This window comes from Sciurus vulgaris (assembly GCF_902686455.1).
Source record: "Sciurus vulgaris genome assembly, chromosome: 13".
Lineage (NCBI taxonomy): Eukaryota > Metazoa > Chordata > Mammalia > Rodentia > Sciuridae > Sciurus > Sciurus vulgaris.
In genome coordinates this window covers 17,518,976-17,537,717 of record NC_136474.1, presented here as the reverse complement: position 1 = coordinate 17,537,717, position 18,742 = coordinate 17,518,976, and the positions used below count along the sequence as shown (strand labels likewise).

General features: G+C 46.9%; 1 protein-coding gene across 7 annotated transcripts in view; it reads left to right on the top strand.

Moving 5' to 3' along the window:
- Window positions 1–6,712, top strand: part of SLC35D2 (solute carrier family 35 member D2) — a 51,930-nt gene extending 45,218 nt beyond the window's left edge. For 4 of the 7 annotated variants that reach the window (XM_079108886.1, XM_079108884.1, XM_079108889.1 and 1 more), the window contains 3 exons: window positions 4,239–4,410; window positions 5,327–5,409; window positions 6,199–6,712. In XM_079108886.1, coding sequence (XP_078965012.1) covers window positions 4,239–4,410; window positions 5,327–5,409; window positions 6,199–6,301 — 358 coding nt within the window. In that variant the 3' untranslated portion in view covers window positions 6,302–6,712. The other 3 variants (XM_079108890.1, XM_079108885.1, XM_079108888.1) reach the window with 2 other exon arrangements.
- The last annotated feature ends 12,030 nt before the right edge of the window (window positions 6,713–18,742 follow it).

The following is an 18,742-nucleotide window of genomic DNA, read 5'->3' as shown; positions in this document are numbered from 1 at the left end:
TTAGTGCCAAGGCAAAATATAAACCGGGATTTAGGTCGACAGACTAGATTTTTGAAAAGCTAGCTCTGCAGGTCTTTTTAATATTGCTGAGAAATTACAGGTTCCAGTTCATTTCTTCCAGTGGCTGGTACCAGCCCCCTGGGTCCCAAGAGGATTATCCTAATCGGTTTCTGCTCCAGTAGCAGGCCCTTTGATTCTACTGAAGCAGTAATGTATTCCTTAATTGAAACCCCAAAGTATCAAATTTTGCCTAGTCACAGCACAAAAACTGCCCTATTTTTATATTTTCAACTCAGACTTCTGGAGACGCAGGAACAGGAGAAAACAGGATCCTGCTGATTTCCAGGTCATGGGAGTAACAGCATGTCATGGGTATGAATAGCTCCATCTTCTGACTGGGAAGATGTTAGTGGTAAATTAATGCTTCAGAAAGATCCTTCATATTTAGTCATGACCTTGTGTATCTGGCATGTGGCAAGGTCCTGGGGTTGGATGAAGTTCTTCCCAGAGAAGAGGAAGCTAGGGTTACTTGAAATTCTTTGAACGCTAGAATTATAAGAGAATAATGTGCCTGGGTTCTGGGTGGAAAAAAACAAACTCACCTTCACAACACAGATCACTTCTGCGACTTCCTAGGGTGTGGGGTCTCCCCACCAGCAAGTAAGCCATCAGTTCTGCAGTGGACACTAGCAGGTGTCCCCTAATTCACTTCAGTTCTGACACTGTCTACCTGGAGATAGTGTCTGAAGGCTCAGTCCCCAAGATGTCCCCCACTTCAGACCCAACGGCAAACCCAGAACTTCCAACTGGCTACAGCTGGGGTTCTCACAACCTGCTCCTGGAGCCTGAGTAACGTGCTAGAATGTCTCACAGAATTTAGGGAAACACTATGTACTCACCAGCGTGTTATAAAGGGTGTTGTAAAGGACACGAAGGAACACCTGGATGAAGAGACGTTTGGGGTGCGATCTGGAAGGGCCCCAGTGCAGGAGCTTCTGTCCCTGCAGCCCCCTCATGGCAGGTGGCCAGTGTGCTCTTGTCCTTCCTGTAAACCTCCGCAAGTTCCGCTGTGCAGATCCCCACAAGTCCTGTCCTTTTGGATTCTTAACGGTGACTTCATTGTGTAGACGTGGACGGCCCTGTAGGAATGTGACTGGGCAGAAGGGCAGGATCCAGGGCTGACAGAGCAGGTGAGGAAACCCAGCAAGGTCAGGTTCCTCCTGGCCTGTGTGCAGCCTGCCTTCCTCCGGGACGTGGGCAGCGCCTTTGTGGCCATCTCCGAGACACAGAAGTTGGGATCAGAGCAGATGGCCTGCTTCGGGTTGATAGGGCCAGTGCCTGTGGCCTGCGTTGGGGAGGGCCATGAGCCTGAAACCTGGATGGAAGCTAGGTGGTCCCATGGTGGCGGGCGGGAGGGTGTAAAGTGGCCTTTTAGTATTTGGACGTTGGTGTTGAATTTCTGTGTGCGCTGGTAGGGGAAGGGTAACCAGCAGGTGAGCTAGGTCATGCGAGTTGATGGTGCCAGAGAAGCTCAGGTCACTTGGTTCTTTTTTATGCCACTTTCAGAAGCAGGAGGACGCTTCGATCAGAGGTTCAGGCCCTGGGTTTCCACCTGGCCCCCTACTCCTGGGGGCCCTAGAAGCCTCAACTCTCAGCTGGCAGTTAGTATCTGAAAAATGTGCATAATCATGTGCCTTTATTTTTCAAATGTACACAGACAACATAATGATTTAAAATGAAAAAAATTAGAATTTAGCAGTGTTTTAAAATATCTTTGCATTTTGTTAATCTAAAATCAAAACTGCTGATGTTGTTTTTGATGTTACAAGTGGCATGGTTTCCTTTGTGTGGAGTTAGTAGAGGCTCTTTTAGTTCAGAGCCTTGCTTGGTCTTATCCAGGGTGCTGTGCAAGTACTTACTTGCATATAGAAATAGTTTCTTTAAAAAATAATTGAAATGTTCTACTTTTTTGGTTTATAGTCTCCCTCTCTGAAGACATCTAGTGGGCATATTGTGAAATGCAGCCTTTCTGTCTGGAAGCTTTCTGTCACTAAGATAGCTGCCTGCACTCCTGGTAAATGGATACTAGATCTTAGGTCACATCCAGAGATTCTGAATGCAAGTCCAGGTGGTTTCATTAAGAAGCAGTTGGTTTCCAGCGTTGCATGATTATAACCTTAGAATTGAGATTTTAAAGCAAAAATAAAAACAAGGGCATTCACGATTTTTCTTGGTTGAAGGCTGCGCTCAAATTTCAAAAGGCTGCAGGAGGCAGCCTGCCCTATACTCCCAGGACTGGACATCTCTTATTTTTCTGGACTCTGAGCTGTGAATTAGCTTCTCAAGGCCAAGGCATGCCCACGCTCAGTGACATCACATTGAGTTTCACATCTTTTCATTTTAGGCATGAGAAAAATTATTACAGTTCTCTAAATTACCATTGAATTCATTAAATTGTAACAATTTTAGAACAGATTTTCTTTATCTTCCAAGTTTATCACCTCAATACATTGCTTGTAAAGCTAGTAATTTTTGTATAACAGTAAAGACATCAACTTCCATTATTTGATTCATGGTTTATTAACTCAAGTTTAACTGATTGAAATCTACTAAACATTTTACTGTGAATTCTTTCCATTCACAACTCAGTGAGCTCAACAATTTTAAACGTTTTAAACCACATTTACAATTGTGATCTGCTGATTTTTCTTCCACAATTCCAACCCCCAGGGCTGACTCTCAAGGCTAATAGGTTCTTTACGCACTTGGGCAGCGTAAAGCAAACTTTAATAAAGCAAACTTATAAATGTGGCCAATCAGTTTTTTGTTTTTGTCCTGCTGGGGACAGTGAGCCATATCCCCAGCCCGTCCATCAGCATTTTTTTAAATATATTTTTTTAGGTGTTGATAGACCTTCATTTTACTCATATATTTATATGTGGTAGAGCGCTTGCCTAGTGTGAGGCACTGGGTTTGATTCCCAGCACCACATATAAATAAATAAATTTTAAAAAGAATAAAGAAAACATTTGAATGCTGTGACCAGGTTTACTCAGACTCTTAGTCCTTTCAAATTAAAATTGCAAGTCTAATATCCGTTACATATTTCAAATTAAAACCATCAAGTCCTCGAACTTGTCAAATTGTTTTGATTACCTAATAACCAGCACACACATTACTCTGAAGGTTACAGACTTGAAGTTCGTAGCTGATCCCTCCACCTAATGTAAATTTTGATGGGACTTATCTCTATTTTTTTTCCTTCCACCATTCCTAGTAGAAAATACTTCCAGGCCAAGAGCGGTCACAGCGTTGAGGTCTGTGATGCTGATTCTGTTGGTAACAGTTGGAGATCTGAGCCTGGCACCTGAGACCGGCAGGAAGCGCTTACCTGCTCAGGTGTACCCACTCTGTTAATGGCGGGTCCAAGCTCATGCCTTCCACCCAGGATTTAGCTTTACAACCCCACACGTCTTCTGCATTCTGTGTACTTTTCAAGTTTCTACTCAGCCAGTTCTGATATGAATCCCTTCAACATTTGGTATGAATCCCATGTGACGTGGGTGGGTGGAATTTTGCACCCCACTTCCGTCCTGGCTGATTTCCTTCAGTACTTGATAAGAATCAACTCACTCCTTTACCTCTGACTGGATTCCATGTCCTTTTCCCTGTGTTTGTTTTCCTGTCTGGCCCTTGGTCACAATCCAGTAGTCATTTTGTTGATAAGTGCGTGCCAGTACTCAGCGTTCAGTGCTTGAATCGACCTTGGTAGCAGGTGCAGGAGCGCCATGGCAGGGGGTCTATAATTTTGGTTTTCTTTGCCTGAAGCACCAGCTCTGCTGATTTTCTCTCCTAAGGCCCATGTCCTTGGTGCTGGCCACACACAGGAGAATCACCTGTGGAACTTTATATGGCCTGTGGCTGGGGCTCCCCCTCAGGCCGGTGGAATGGGGACCTCTGCTGGGCATCCCAGTGTGTGGAAAGGGCAGCAGGTGGTTCTCAGTCACCCAGAGGGCCCACACCGCTTGGTCATGTAGTGCCACATGGAAGATTCAGGCGGCGAAACAGTCTCCTTCATGTGACGTGGAAGCACTAACGGGGCTGCCTGGAGAGAACGGGGGCGACTCCAGCTGAGGGGGTGAGGCTGGTGCTCAGCTGGGCCACTTTCTTGTGACAGGTCGGATGACGAGGTGTCCTCAGCCTGGGTGGGACAGATACTTGTCCCTCCTGTCGTTCAGAGTTCTTGTGTGGGGGCCGCTGCTGACTCTGCCCGACCTGTCGCCCCCCAGCGTGGCCAGGCGCTCACTCGGCTGTTGGTTTCTTGGACTCAGGTTCCTACTGATGTACTCCACGGTCCTGTGCAGCTACTACAACTCGGCCCTGACGACAGCGGTGGTTGGCGCCATCAAGGTGAGTGGAGGGGCCTGGCGGTGAGCAACCCGGCGGGGAGCCAGTCCCAACTGCAGGCAGAAGCCGAGCGTGGCTGTGCTGCTAGTGAGGAGGCTCCTCGTGCTGTCTGCAGCGGGTCTGGGTGGCCCCTTCTGGGTGGGCACTCCCCCGAATCCCCGATGCATCAGACAGGGAGGGCCTGCCCATTTAGGAAGGGACACAAATGATCACTTTTACATTGGGGGCGACCAGGGAAATGAAATAGGAAGTGGAGGAAAAAAAATCCAGACATCTGTGATCACCTTGCGATCTACGGTTTCGTTTTCTGGAAGACCTGGGAAGAAGGGGATCCTGGGAAGGACAGTTTTTAACCTGCTCAGTTGTGATTGCGGGTCATGTGGGTGACTGTGTGTGCATATGCACCTGGACCCACACCCGTGCAGATGAACAGGGTGGGGGTGCTCTGAATTCTCTTCCATAGGCTCTTTGTTTTTTTATTCCCTGGACCTCCTGCATGAGGGAGGAAAGGTCTCCTTGACCCTAGACCTGTCTGTCAGCTGCCTGAGGTCGCCTAGAATGTAGCAGACACAGTGCTGCTTGGAATTTTTAGATGCCTCTACTTTGTTCAACTTTAGGGTCAATATGAATAAAATTCACCACTCAATCAAAAGGTGGGATCTGGTAAACTGATTACAATTCAGCTCTTCAGAGGGAGGGGGTGCAGAGAATAATGCAGTTTTCTGTTATATCATATTTTACTTCATTTCTTTATAAAGCCACTTGTGATGTTTTTAAATGCATCTATTGAACGGTCATGAAAATCTGCAGTCGACAAGACTCCATGCAAAGCAGAATGTCCGGCTTCAGATTCTGCCAGTTCTACCTGCTCCCCCCGCAATCCTTTACTTGGAGTGACAGATCCTCTCTCTTCTTGCAGAACGTATCCGTCGCCTACATTGGCATGTTCGTGGGTGGAGACTACATTTTCTCCCTGTTAAACTTTGTAGGGTTAAATATTTGGTGAGTGACATTTTTAAATGAACTCATTTTAAAATAAATATGAATAAAATCATCATTTTAATATGATTGATGTCATAAACCAAAGAGCAAAGAGAGCCGATTCATTTTAAGCCAGCAAGTATTATATTACAGTTTCTAAAATAGTTTTACTTATCACTCAGTTCCTCTATGGTTTTGCTTTCTCTCTCTCTCTCTCTCTCTCTCTCTCTCTCTTTCTCTCTCTCTCTCTCCCTCTTGCTGAGCAAACCCAGGGCCTCCTGCATGGCAGGCAAATAAATGCTGTACCGCGGGCTGCTATCCAGCTCCTGCTTCTCTATTTTTATGACATAACTCCTCATGTGAACGCCTGGCAGGGGGGCATGTGTCATAAAAATTCACCTGGCCAGGATCCGAATTTGATTCCTATATCTTCCCCAAAGAGAGGTCACCTAAGTTATCTGTCTTCCCCTGCCAGGTGGGTTCATTGACTCGGGCCTTCAAAGTGTTGTACTCCAAAAGATGCTGAGATTTACTAGCAGACTTTCGAAAGGCATTTTGGGACAGACACGGTGCTGTTTTAGGATAATGGAATGTGGTTTATCTGATTAAAAAACAAGTTTAGTTTGGATTCCCTTTTTTCCCAAGGGTTTGTAAATAAGAAGAGAAATTCTCATCAAGAAACCGACAGACTCACGGAAGACCCCCCCAGAGATCTGAGAAAAGTCCTCCAGATCAAGCTGACTGTACCTGGAAGGGTGGCAGCACGTGGAATTCCCAGGGACTGACTCTCACTTTTCCCCTTCCTTTCAGCATGGCAGGTGGCCTGAGATATTCCTTCCTAACACTCAGCAGCCAGTTACAACCTCAGCCACCCAGGGATGAAGAAAGCAGCCCCCTGGATTTGAAGCCGTAGAATCTGGGCAGAATGCAGACTGGGGGTGCAGGAGGGCACTCCTAGCCAAACCAGAGGTTCCCGCATGGGGCGTTCACTGGCTGGTCAAGAGCGCCCACAGGGCTGCCGCACAATGCAAAGACAGCTACCTCAACGCCTTGCGCCCTGAGCCACCAGGGCCCTGGGGGCCATGCGTGTGCAGAACCCGAGCAGCTGGATGCGGGGCTTTGCCAACGAGAGACTTGGGCCAGCGGAGCCGCAGCCTCCCCTGCGGGGTGCCGCCCAGCCTTGTGTGCTCACGAGGAGGGCGATGATCCACGGTGACTTCTTACCAGCACCTTTGCCTTAATTTCAGTGGTCAGTGAGAACATGTTTTCCCCTTGATTTAAGCAAATCTACTTTAATAAAACGATCCAATTAACTGCCAGGAAAGTGATGTGTTAGCTTTGATTTAAGCTGTGTTGGGATCTTTTCCTCGTTATCAGATGAAAAGCCATTTCTATGCATGTCTCATATTGTGATGTTATTGTAGACAGAAAATAGTCGGTTCTCACAGTGTCGCATACGCCACCTTGAAAGGGACAGTTAAGGTCCCCCTTTTAGGGTGCATGTTGGAAAAAATTACAAAGTAATTCAATGGAAAAGTATGCTGGAGTCTCTCCTGTCAGTATGGAGGTGACTTTCTGTCTGCTTCTCCACATCTCCCTCCAGGTTTGTTCGAGGGACTTTGAAACCCAGGCCACATGGGCTTTATGCAAAGGGCTGTCTCCTCCTGGACTCACCTACCACCCAGACAGCTGGAGTATGGGAGGGTACCTCTCCCTCTCCGTCGGGAAATGGGCTGCCCTTCTGTGGGGATGCAGGTGTAGAGGCCAGGAGACTTCCTCCTTCCTCTCTAAAGGTCTGGGTCTTTGTCCAGATGATCTGGAATCAGTGAACAGGAGAAAGGCATGCACGCTTACTAACGTGCTCATGCCCACGCAAGCCACACAGGATGGATCTCAAGGGCCCGCTGGTTCAATTCAGTTGCCCTCCTCAGGGGAGAGAGAATGGGAGTGTGGGGGCTGCGGGGTACTAGATGACTTTTAGGGGGGATGATCCAGCAAGTCCACTTCTGGGTCTGTAGCCATAAGAGTTGAAGGCAAGGTCTTGGTGAGGGATCCGTATTCCCGAGTTCATAACAGCATCATTCCAGAGCCAAAGCATGAAAGCAAACCAAGTGTCCATCAATGCAAAATGCAGTCTGCACGTCGGGTGCATTCCATCTTAAAAAGGAAGGAAATTCTGACACATGCTGCAGATGAACCGCAAGGATATTTCACTACACGAGTAGTGAACATCTAAAACAGTGGAATTTGCAGAGACAGTAGGATGGTGGTTGCACAGGGAAGGGAAATGGGGAGTTGTTGATGGGCACAGGGTTTCTGTTGTGCAAGATGAAAAAGTTCCGGAAATGAGTTGCACAGCAAACATAAATATACTGATTTTTTGGAGAAACACTGTGTTTGCTCTTTTCCCTCATGCAAGGAAAATGCGACACAGGCCAGCAATGCAGGAACCAGGGAAGAGATTGCACATAGAAAGATTTATTTGCCAGTCAGGGTCTGACAAAGGCCATCCCTTGGGAAAAAGGGAGAGAGGCAGGAAGGACTTAGCTCTTGGGTATTTTATGGTGCGGTTTGGACGGCTTGCGTAAGGTCACATGAGCTCGTGTGAGCACTTGCATAGAACTTAGGATGGGCTGACAGGACAGGGCAAGTAAGGGGATCTTCCTGGGGTGGTTAATGAGGGGTGGGAAGGGGAGGTTACCTTTTAACTCCTGTTTTCTCTGCAAGTATCCCTCTAGGGCGGGAAAGCAGCTTATGGTAAGGATTTAAAATGGATGCATAGATGCTAAGCCTTGGACCTGATACCTCATGTCTACACCACTTTATTTATTTTTTAAAATGTTTTTAGTTGTAGATGGACACAATAACTTCATTTATTTTATTTATACATTTCTTTTTAACGTGGTGCTGAGGATGGAACCCCGTGCTTCACACGTTCAAGGCAAGTGCTCCACCGCTGAGCTGGGACCCCAGACCAGCCACTTTATCCTCTCACCAAGGAAGCTTCCAGTTTCTTCACATCCTTGATGACGTGTTGTTCTCTGTTTCGTTGTTTTGCCCTGTTGGTTTTGGGTTGTAGTGATCCTAAGAGGTAAGACGCCTGATTTGATCTGCATTTCCCTGATGGATCCACCAGTGATGTTGAACATCTTTTCATCTGTGTTCTGGCTACTCATCACCTTAAGAGAAATGTCGATTCAAGTCCTTTGCTCATTTCTTAATCAGGTCGTTTGGTTGCTGTTGAGTTGTAGTTCTTTATTCTTTCTGTTTACTTTTAAAAGGTGTTTAGAGCGTGACTTTGGTGCTTCCCAACTGTTGACGTTACTGTCTTTTATTTCATTGGCAGAGACCCAAAGGACTGAGAAAAAACGAAGAACAACTAACAATTTTGCCTTATTGTGTGTGTGTGTGTGTGTGTGTGTGTGTGTGTGTGTGTTTTACCTCTGATTTTTATTCCTGGAATTTTTTTCATAACATTTTTTTGGAACTTTATATTTGGTCATTGTGGTGGGATTTGTCGTTACATATGTGCACACGCTCACGATATAGCCATATCATTCCCGAGCCTTGCCCCTTGGAGGAAGACCATTTTGTTCTGATGTCGCCTCCTCCCACTTGTGGCCAGTGGAGGGCACCCTAGGGGCAGCACAGCAGCCCCGCAGCTGGGTTGAAAATCGAGATTTTTTTTTTCCCCACTATACCCTAAAGACCCAGGTTCCCAAGGGGTGGGGTTGAAAGGAGCTTTTGAGTTAAAGTTTGCTGGATGCTGAGAGGTGGTTGTAGAAGAGATCTATGAGGCTGAAGGAGGCTGATGAAGAAATGTAGCCCGAGGACCCAGGTCTCTGGATTTCTTATTTCTTACTAAAAACTTCATTAAAAACAACTATTGGGTGGGACAAATAAAATTAGTTTAATTTCCTTGATATTTGGTGTCCTGCTGGCTATTGTACTGCCAATAATCCACCTTTTGTTAACTTGGACTTTCCCCTGATGTTTTAATTTTCTGTGACTATATCGCAAGTTCAGGGACTCTGGAGCTTTTTTCGGGGGAGTGGTACTGGGGATTGAACTCAGGGGCATACCACCACTGAGCCACATCCCCAGCCCTATTTTGTATTTTATTTAGAGACAGGGTCTCACTGAGTTGCTTAGCACCTCACCCTTGCTGAGGCTGGTTTTGAACTCATGATCCTCCTGCCTCAGCCCCCTGAGCCACTGGGATTACAGGTGGTGTGCCACCACACCTCTGGGCCTCTGCAGCTTTTTGACTGCCAAGTTTGCTTAAAAGCCAGAAGAGTCATTTTAAGTACCCTAAGGAAAATAACAAAGGTAATTGTGTCAATAATTTCTGAGTGTTTAGTTGCTTATTTTCCTTTGAAATATCACTTTCTCTGCCTGGTTGCCTGGGCTTGTGAGTCATTGCCTCCCATGAACGGATATGTGTATTTGTGCATACATTCTGGGTTCTGGAACTTATCTGGCCTGTAACTGCTGCTTTGTGATAGCTTTTAGGAAACAGAGGGTACACAGGAGCGCGGAATCCCTATATAAGTTCTCCTTCTGTTGTCAGATATGGAAGCATGTAGAAAAGGAAAGCATACCTCGGTAGCATTAAACGAGGAAGCCCTGAGACATTTCTGGAGGTTTCGAGGTATGTTAGTCAGCTTTCCATTACTGTAACAAAACACCTGAAGTAAACAACTTATAAAGAGAAAGGGTTTGTTTTGGCTCATGGTTCCATGGTTGCTTGGTCCTGTTGCTTTGTGGCCTGTGTCTGGACAGAACAACATGGAGGAGAGTAGGTGGTGGACCAAAGCTGCTCACTTCATGGTAGCTGGTAAGCAAAGAGAGAGATGGGAAGGGGCTGGGGTCCAAGATCCCCTTCAAGTGGGCACCCCCAATGACCTAACTTCCTCCCACTGAGAACCACCTCCTAAAGGTTCACCAACTCCCCAGTCACCATGGGCTGGCCACCAGGCTTTCAGCACATGGGCCTTGGGGCACACTTACCCAAACTATAGCCGAGGGCCAGGAAAGTCACCTCTGCACTCTGGCGCTTGCCTCCTCTCCAGAGAAAGCCTGGAGCCTTTCATCTGCCTTGTGGGTTCTTACCCTAGGGACAGCACTGCAAGCTGGTGGCTCCGTGGGACACAGCCTTCAATACTCTCGGAGCCAGCATCTGCTCCTGAGCCCAGGGGCTGGAGGGCGCTCTGTTCCAAGCTGCTTGGCCGAACCGTAGGGGTGGTGAACTTAGATGGGGAAGAATACATCTCCATTTTCCCCAACCTTGAACCAAAACAGCATTTCTTCCCATTCAAATTAGCCAACACCATAGTAGTATCAGCTGTACCTGTGACTTTGTTACCAACATGAATTCCAGACATTTTTATATCAAGTTATAGTTGTTTTTTTAATACAGAGAAGCCACTTATGCGTTGCTTATTATTCTGGTAGTTATTAGACTCCCATTCCTTTTTGTTATTTCACATGTTTATAAAGAAGCATATCTTTGCAGGGTGTGGTGGTGTGGACTAGTTACTCAAGAGGCTGAGGCAGGGGGATCGCAGGTTTGGGGCCAGTGTGTCAACTTATAAGGCCCTTTCTCAAAATAGAATTTGGGAAAGAAGGGATTGGGGCATATTTCAGTGGTAGAGCTCTTGTCTAGCATGCAGGAGGCCCTGGGTTTGATCACCAGTACTATAAGAAACAAAAACAAACGAACAAACAAAAAAACCAGCATATTTTTAGTATATCAAATCTAATAAATATTTAGACAACTTTTTTTGGGTAATTGGTTTCCTTTATAATTCTATATATTTTATTTAATGAATTTTGAAACATTATTCATAGAAAGAAGCCATTACTAGGCTACCATTCTGGTCATTGACTGCCTTAGATGGATAAAGAAAATTCTGGATGAATATGTTCCCTCAGGAAATGGTTCCACTTTTGGCCTTATTACAGTGCAGGTTTGCTCCATGGAATGGTTTGTCCCCAAGGGGGCTCGTGTTAGATGCTGGCTCCCCAAGCTGGTCACACGGAAAGCGGTAGGACCGTTAGGAGGCGGGGCCTAGTGGGAGGTGCTTGAGTCCTGACCCCTCACTGGACTCTTGCTTCTTCTCTTGTCGTGTGACCTCTGTCTCTTTCAAGTGCTCCTGCCATGGGATACAGCCACAGGAATCTTGCCCCATGCTGGTGCCATGTTGTTTGAATTTTTCAGCCACCAGAATGGTGAGTCAAATAAACCTCTTTTTTATATATAGTTCCCAGTGTCAGTTATTTTGTTATAGCAACACAAAACAGACTATGACTTTCCTTGAATAGTGCAGATGAGCCCGGGGGTGTTTTTAGCAGCTGCCAGGAGAAGTGAGTGGTGGTCTTCATCTACTTGGTGCTGCTTGACTGGTGCAGCTGGTGCTGCTTGACTGGTGCAGCTGGTGCAGCTGGAGGGACGGAGGGAGGGATGGGGAGGGAGGGGGAGAGAGAGAAAGAATGATGGGATAGTCCACTTGGACTTCAGTACTATGTCTTTCTTTTTCAAAAGTCAGAGAAGAGACTGTGTCACAATCCAGAGCCTTTTTCTTCAGATTCTGTGACCACTTACCTGGAGTATGATGTTAAAAGTCTAGGAAAAGCTGGGCGTGGTGGTGTATGCCTATAATCCCAGCGGCTCTGGAGGCTGAGGCAGGGGTATTGCAAGGTCAAAGCCAGTCTCAGCAACTTAGGAAGGCCCTAAGCAACTCAGTGACACCTTGTCTCTAAATAAAAATAAAAATGGCTGGAGATGTGGTTCAGTGGTTAAGCACCTCTGGGTTCAATCCCTGGTACCAAAAATAAATAAATAAATAAATAAATAAAATTCCAGGAAAAGGTGGGATGGCAGTGTGAAGAGACTTTTACAGTGAAACAGGTAAAGCTGGTGAGAACTATTTTTTAAAGGCATTTAAAGTTTCTGGAAGTTGTCAGGACATAGCAAATGAAGAAACATTGATGCAAGAACACCTAATAGAACTTGGTAAAAGCAGTAAGAATCTATGGCATTTGAAACTTGACCAGCTCCCTGTCTTTCTGGAAGTTTCTGCAGCTCAGCCTGGTGCATGCTCCAGCCCAGGTGAGTGTGGCCAAGCAGATGGGGCTCATTCTGTTCTTGGCTTCCTGTCAAGGGTCTCTATCTGACGGGGAGGGTTAGATCACCAGAATTTCTCATCTCCTCTAAATCGAAGATGAGTGCAGCCCTCTACAGAGTCCTCACCTCTATGGAGGCTGTAACCAGGTCCAGTAGGTCAGGGACACAGGATTCCCAATCATCTTTACCCTGGCTTGCTGGGGAGAGGTGAGTTGGCAAGACCAGAGGCTACCACCCTGCCCAGGACCCAGAGTAGCAGCCCAGAGAGTTTGCCCAGGGAAGAGGCGGTCTGCGCAGTACACAATCTTGCTCCAAAATTTGCCTGACCTTTGACCTCCATTTCTTGGAATTTCATGCCTCATGGGGGTTGCTGTTTACCTGGGGACTTGGGTCACCCTGGATGGTCTAGAGATGTGATTTTGGATGGAGACTGGCCACATCTGAGCAGGGGCTACTCACAACAGAAAGGCCAGCAATGCAGTTGAGGATGGGGTGCGGGGGATGTCTGGGGGTGCAGGATACGGAGGGCACCTACAGGGGCAATCAGTTGAGCCTCTGTAGTGAAGTCCCCAAAGCACCCTGCACACGGAGGCTCAGCTGGTCCCCGAGGCTGGTGTTCTCTATGTGTATTGTCACATTGTCCTGGCTTCCCCTTTGGTACTTGCCCAGGGTCTGTCCTGTGCTTTTCCTCCCTTGGCTGGTTTTAATCTGTTTCCTTTCTGTAAGCTGTGTCCCCAAATGCAGCCACTCATTGGGGGTCTTCCTAGCAAATGATCAAAGCAGATTGGTTTCAGGAGCTCCTCAGACTTGCAGCTGGTGTCAGAAGGGAGGGGGCTCTCTGGAGGGCTTGGCGACCTCAGGTATCTCAGTTATCCCCAATGGACACGAAGTCCTTGAGAAGGAGGTCACCCAAGGACTCCCAAGGAGGAGTGGGACTTCATCTGAAAGAGTGTGGGGGAAACGCATGTGTGAAAACTCTTGAAAGCAACGATCTTCTCAATTCAGGGCCACGAGCTAAGTCACAGGCCAACTAGTTGCCAGGGAGAACCTGGGAAAGCCACAGCTAAGAAGAAATCTTCAAAAGCTGGCCTTGGGAACGACCCCACCAGAATGTAACTGGATCAGGCTGCAGAGCCATCCCTGACCGCCTCTGAGCCCTGTCAAAAACAGCTAACCGGAGCCTGAGGGGATGGGCGGGGGCCCGAGTGAAGCAGGCGACTTCAAATAAAAATCAGGGACACTGGCAGTCAAAACCCTGAGAAGCCCAGACACTACGGGGTGAATGTGTGTGACCGCCAGACTCGCCCTCAGGGACGACACCAGAGGGGACTGGACTGCATCCACACCGTCCAGGACCTGACTGAGGCAGAAACAGCAAGCGACAGGCGAGCCCTCGGGAAGGGGGAGGGGAACTCATGTCCAGAGTTGCCTTATTATCTAAGATGGCGATTTTTCAAAAAAATTACAAGACATTCAAAGAAACAGCGTGGGTCATAAAAGTGTGACATAAAAGCAGGCAGCAGACATAGTTTGAGAAGGACCAGATATCATATTTAACAGACAAGACTTCAAAGTGGTCATTGTAAATAGGTTCAAAGGACTAAAGGACACATGATTAAAGAAATAAAGGAGGTCTGAAGACAATGTCTCATCAAATAATTCAATAAAGAGGAAGTATTAAAAAGAACCAAAAGGATATTCTGGAGTTGGAAAATGCAGAACCCCAATCAAACATTTATTAGAGAGGCTCAGCTGTAGATATTAACTCGCAGAAGAAAGGATCTGTGAACTCAAAGAGAAATTTGTAATTATTCAATCCAAAGAACTGAGAAAATAAAGAAAAACGAACAAAGAACGCCCAACAGGGAAAGGAGAAAGAGAAACAGGCAGAATAAGTTTCAAAGGAACGTGGGTAGAAACTTCTCAGACTTGACGAAAACATCGTTCCTGGCTAAGAAGCAAGATGGCAGCCGAGATCCTCTGACCATCATCTCCCCACAGAGACACCAAGTTGGACTTCTGTTCACGCACCACCACACCTTCACAGGAACCAAGGACATCAGGCGAAAGACCAGAGTGCCTGCTTTTAGTGTCACAAAACAGAAAGACATATTGAAGAAGGCAGGAAGGAAAGAGCTGTCCATGTCGCCCCACCCCAAATTGTAAGCGAACCAGAATGGATGTAGTTCCCCCTCACTTGGTGGCAGAGAAAATTGAGTCCATGTCTTAGAGTCGAGACCTAGTGCCAGGCCCAGGGTGATGAAACCCAGTGCTGGGCAGAGCCCACAGCCCCTACCTCCAGGCCAGTGGAACTCTGCTAGGCCTGGTGGCTGACCCATCACCTCTGCTCCAACATTGTACGGCAGAGTGGGGAGCCAGACTCCACTCATGGAGAGCAGGGCATAGGAGTTTGCACAAGGATTTATCTTGGAGCTCAATGCCAGGCCCACACAGCAAGACCCAGCACCCAGTAGAAACTGAAGGCCCCATACTCCGGCCAGAGCCCACGGGTGGAGCCCAGAGACCATCCAGCGTCAGGTAGAGACTGTGCGTCAGTGAGGCAGACTCTAGAGCCCACAGGTGGAGCCCAAAGACCATCCAGCACCAGGTACATATTTGGGCCCACATCAGTGCCAGTCTTGGAGTGGGCCTGAGGCACACCTACCCTCCTCCTGGTACTGTGCAGCTACGAGACTCAGGTGCAACCCAGCTTACCGTTGTCAGCCAAGGCACTGTCTCCACCACCCATGTCCCAGCTCAGCTGCTGCCAGGTCACTGCACACGGACAGGGTTCCAGAATTTCTATGTGCTGAAGAGAGATCAGCATGCCCAGTGGGATGGACTCATCTAGGCCTGCTTATGGCCAGCTGCAGCAGGGCCCTGGTGTTCTCCTGAGACCAAGCAGTTTCTCCTGATGTGAGCATTAAGCATGACCTGACTTAGTGTCAGCCTTGGTGGCCAAGGGTCTGTCTTCACCAGCACTATCCTGACCTCAGGCAACACAGGGTGATATGAGACCTTATTTACTGGGGGTAGGATCGAATAGTAAGCAAAAAACTTTGTTCTTGAATCTTAAAACAGGGTTGGTGACACCTAATACTGGACAGAAACAAAAGTCCGTCTAGGCCTGCCCACAGAGAAGCCTTGGGGTCAGTCCATACCAGACATGGCCCCATTCTACAGACATAGCCCCGTTCTACAGACATGGCCCCATTCTACAGACATGGCCCTCTTCTATAGACATGGCCCTATTCTACAGACATGGCCCCGTTCTACAGACATGGCCCCATTCTACAGACATGGCCCTATTCTACAGACATAGCCCTGTTCTAGAGACATGATCCTGTTCCTCAGAAATAGCCCTATTCTACAGACATAGCCCCATTCTAGAGACATGACCCCGTTCCTCAGAAATAGCCCTATTCTACAGACATAGCCCTGTTCTACAGAAAAGGCCCCATTCTAGAGACATAGCCCATTCTACAGACATGATCGCATTCTACAGAAATAGCCCCATTCTACAGACATAGCGCATTCTATAGACATGGCCCCGTTCTACAGACATAGCCCCATTCTACAGACATAGCCCCATTTCAGAGACATAGCCCATGCTACAGACATGGCCTGTTCTACAAACTTGGCCCCGTTCTATAGACATGGTCCCATTCTATAGACATGGTCCCGTTCTACAGACATGGCCCCAATATACAGACATTGCCTATTCTATTGACATGGCCCTATTCTACAGACATGGCCCTATTCTACAGACATGGCCCCGTTCTACAGACATGGCCCCATTCTACAGACATGGCCCTATTCTACAGACATAGCCCTGTTCTAGAGACATGATCCTGTTCCTCAGAAATAGCCCTATTCTACAGACATAGCCCCATTCTAGAGACATGACCCCGTTCCTCAGAAATAGCCCTATTCTACAGACATAGCCCTGTTCTACAGAAATGGCCCCATTCTAGAGACATAGCCCATTCTACAGACATGATCGCATTCTACAGAAATAGCCCCATTCTACAGACATAGCGCATTCTATAGACATGGCCCCGTTCTACAGACATAGCCCCGTTCTACAGACATAGCCCCATTTCAGAGACATAGCCCATTCTTCAGACATGGCCCGTTCTACAGACATGGCCCCATTCTACAGACATGGCTCCATTCCAGAGACATAGCCCATGCTACAGACATGGCCTGTTCTACAGACTTGGCCCCGTTCTATAGACATGGTCCCATTCTATAGACATGGTCCCGTTCTACAGACATGGCCCCAATATACAGACATTGCCTATTCTACAGACATAGCACTATTCCACAGACATAGCCCCGTTCTACAGACATGGCCCTGTTCTACAGACATAGCCCCATTCTACAGACATGGCCCCATTGTACAGTCATGGCCCCTTTCTACAGACATGGCCCCATTCTAGAGACATTGCCCTGTTCTTTCTACTCGGTTTCTTTTCTAGCTAGCATCATGTGTGACTGCTTGTAGCCGCTTGGGCTGAGTCTACCTGAGTTTTAGATGGTAGCCAAGCCCTTATCCCAGAAGGATGGAGCAGTGTCCCTGGTGGACTGGAGCATGGCCTGGCCATATGGAGTCTGCCAGGCTGGCTCGGGCCTGAGGTACAAGAAACCAGGGGCCAGGTAAGCCAGGACCCTGACCTGTCACCCTGTCAGCCCAGCCTGGGCCCAATGTGGACACTCTCTCTACACAGTGCCTTAGCTCTGAACTGCTGAGCATCTACCATCTGCAACTCCTGACTCCCTGGGATGCTGGGATTGCAGGTGAGAATGAGGAAATGGAAGCAGGGCAGACCTGAACAGAAGTTCAGACTCAAGGGTTGGTCAATGACATTAGTTCTTTCTAAATTACGATCAACATAAATTGGACCAATGGCATTGACCCAAGTACTATATAAACCCCTAGATCAGCATACTCAGATGGCAGCCCCTCTCGGGTCTCCTCTGTTTCTATTCACACTTGAATAAATCCTACTCTTACACTTATTCCTCCTCTTCTTTGTATTTCGTTTTTTGAATTCATGAGATAAGAACCTGGAAAGAAATTGGAGATGAGCTTCTGGAGTCTGCTGCAACACTGGAAGGCATCACCCACCATTAGGAGCTGCATCATCTCCAGTGATAGTGGAGTAGAATTGGGCTTTGCCAGCTGTGACCCTCATAGCTGACACCAGCAGGCATCCCCTGCCTAGATCAGCTGCTAACATTACAGTAGACTTTCTTGACTGCAGAGGCCTGTAGCTTAGATAGAGCCCATGTGCCAGCAGAAGTAGAGAGTCTAGTTTCATCTCAAACTCTTGTTTCACTACGTCAGTGTTGTTCTGGTGGTTGGTGGGCTGTGGGTTCAGGGTATGATTCAGCTTGGTGGCATTGGTGGACGTGTGTGACATAGGAGATGTTCTGTCTGTGGTGACTGACCACAGACAAATTCATAACATTAGAAATGCTAAAGGAGATATCATCATAGGCATTCTGAAATCCAGAGGATCACTGGGGACTACTTTGAAATAGTTCAATAAATTGGAAAGTATAAAAGAAATTGATAATTTGTAGACACATACAACCTACCACAATTGAATCAAGAGGATCTACAAGACAGACTGCTAAGAAGCAGAGATTGAAGCAGTAATAATAACAAAGAAAAGTCCAGGACCAGATGGATTCCACACCAAATTCTACCAGACTCTAAGAGAAGAACTTTTTCCAAAACTTACCAAATTATTCCATTAAATAGAAAGTGAGGGAACACTGCTAATTCATCCTATGAAGCCAATATCACTGATACCAAAACCAGATAAAGACTCATTAGGAAATAAAATTACAGGCCAATATCTCAAATGAGCATAAATGCAGAAATACCTAATAAAATGTTATCAATTCTTATACAAAAACACAGTAAGCAGATTGAACACCATGATCAAATTGGTTTCATTCCAGGGATTCAAGGATGGTTCAACATATGCAAACCAATAAACATGATTCATCACATAACATTAGACAAAGTTGTCATCATCTCAATAGATGCAGAAAAGTCTCTTAAAAATTCAACACCAGAGAAACAATATGTATCCCATTTGTTTACAATAAAAAAAAATTCAACACCCATTTCATCTTAAAAATACTGAAGAAATTAGGGATAGAAGGAATTTATCTAAACATTATTAAGGTTATATATGACAAATCCAAAACCAA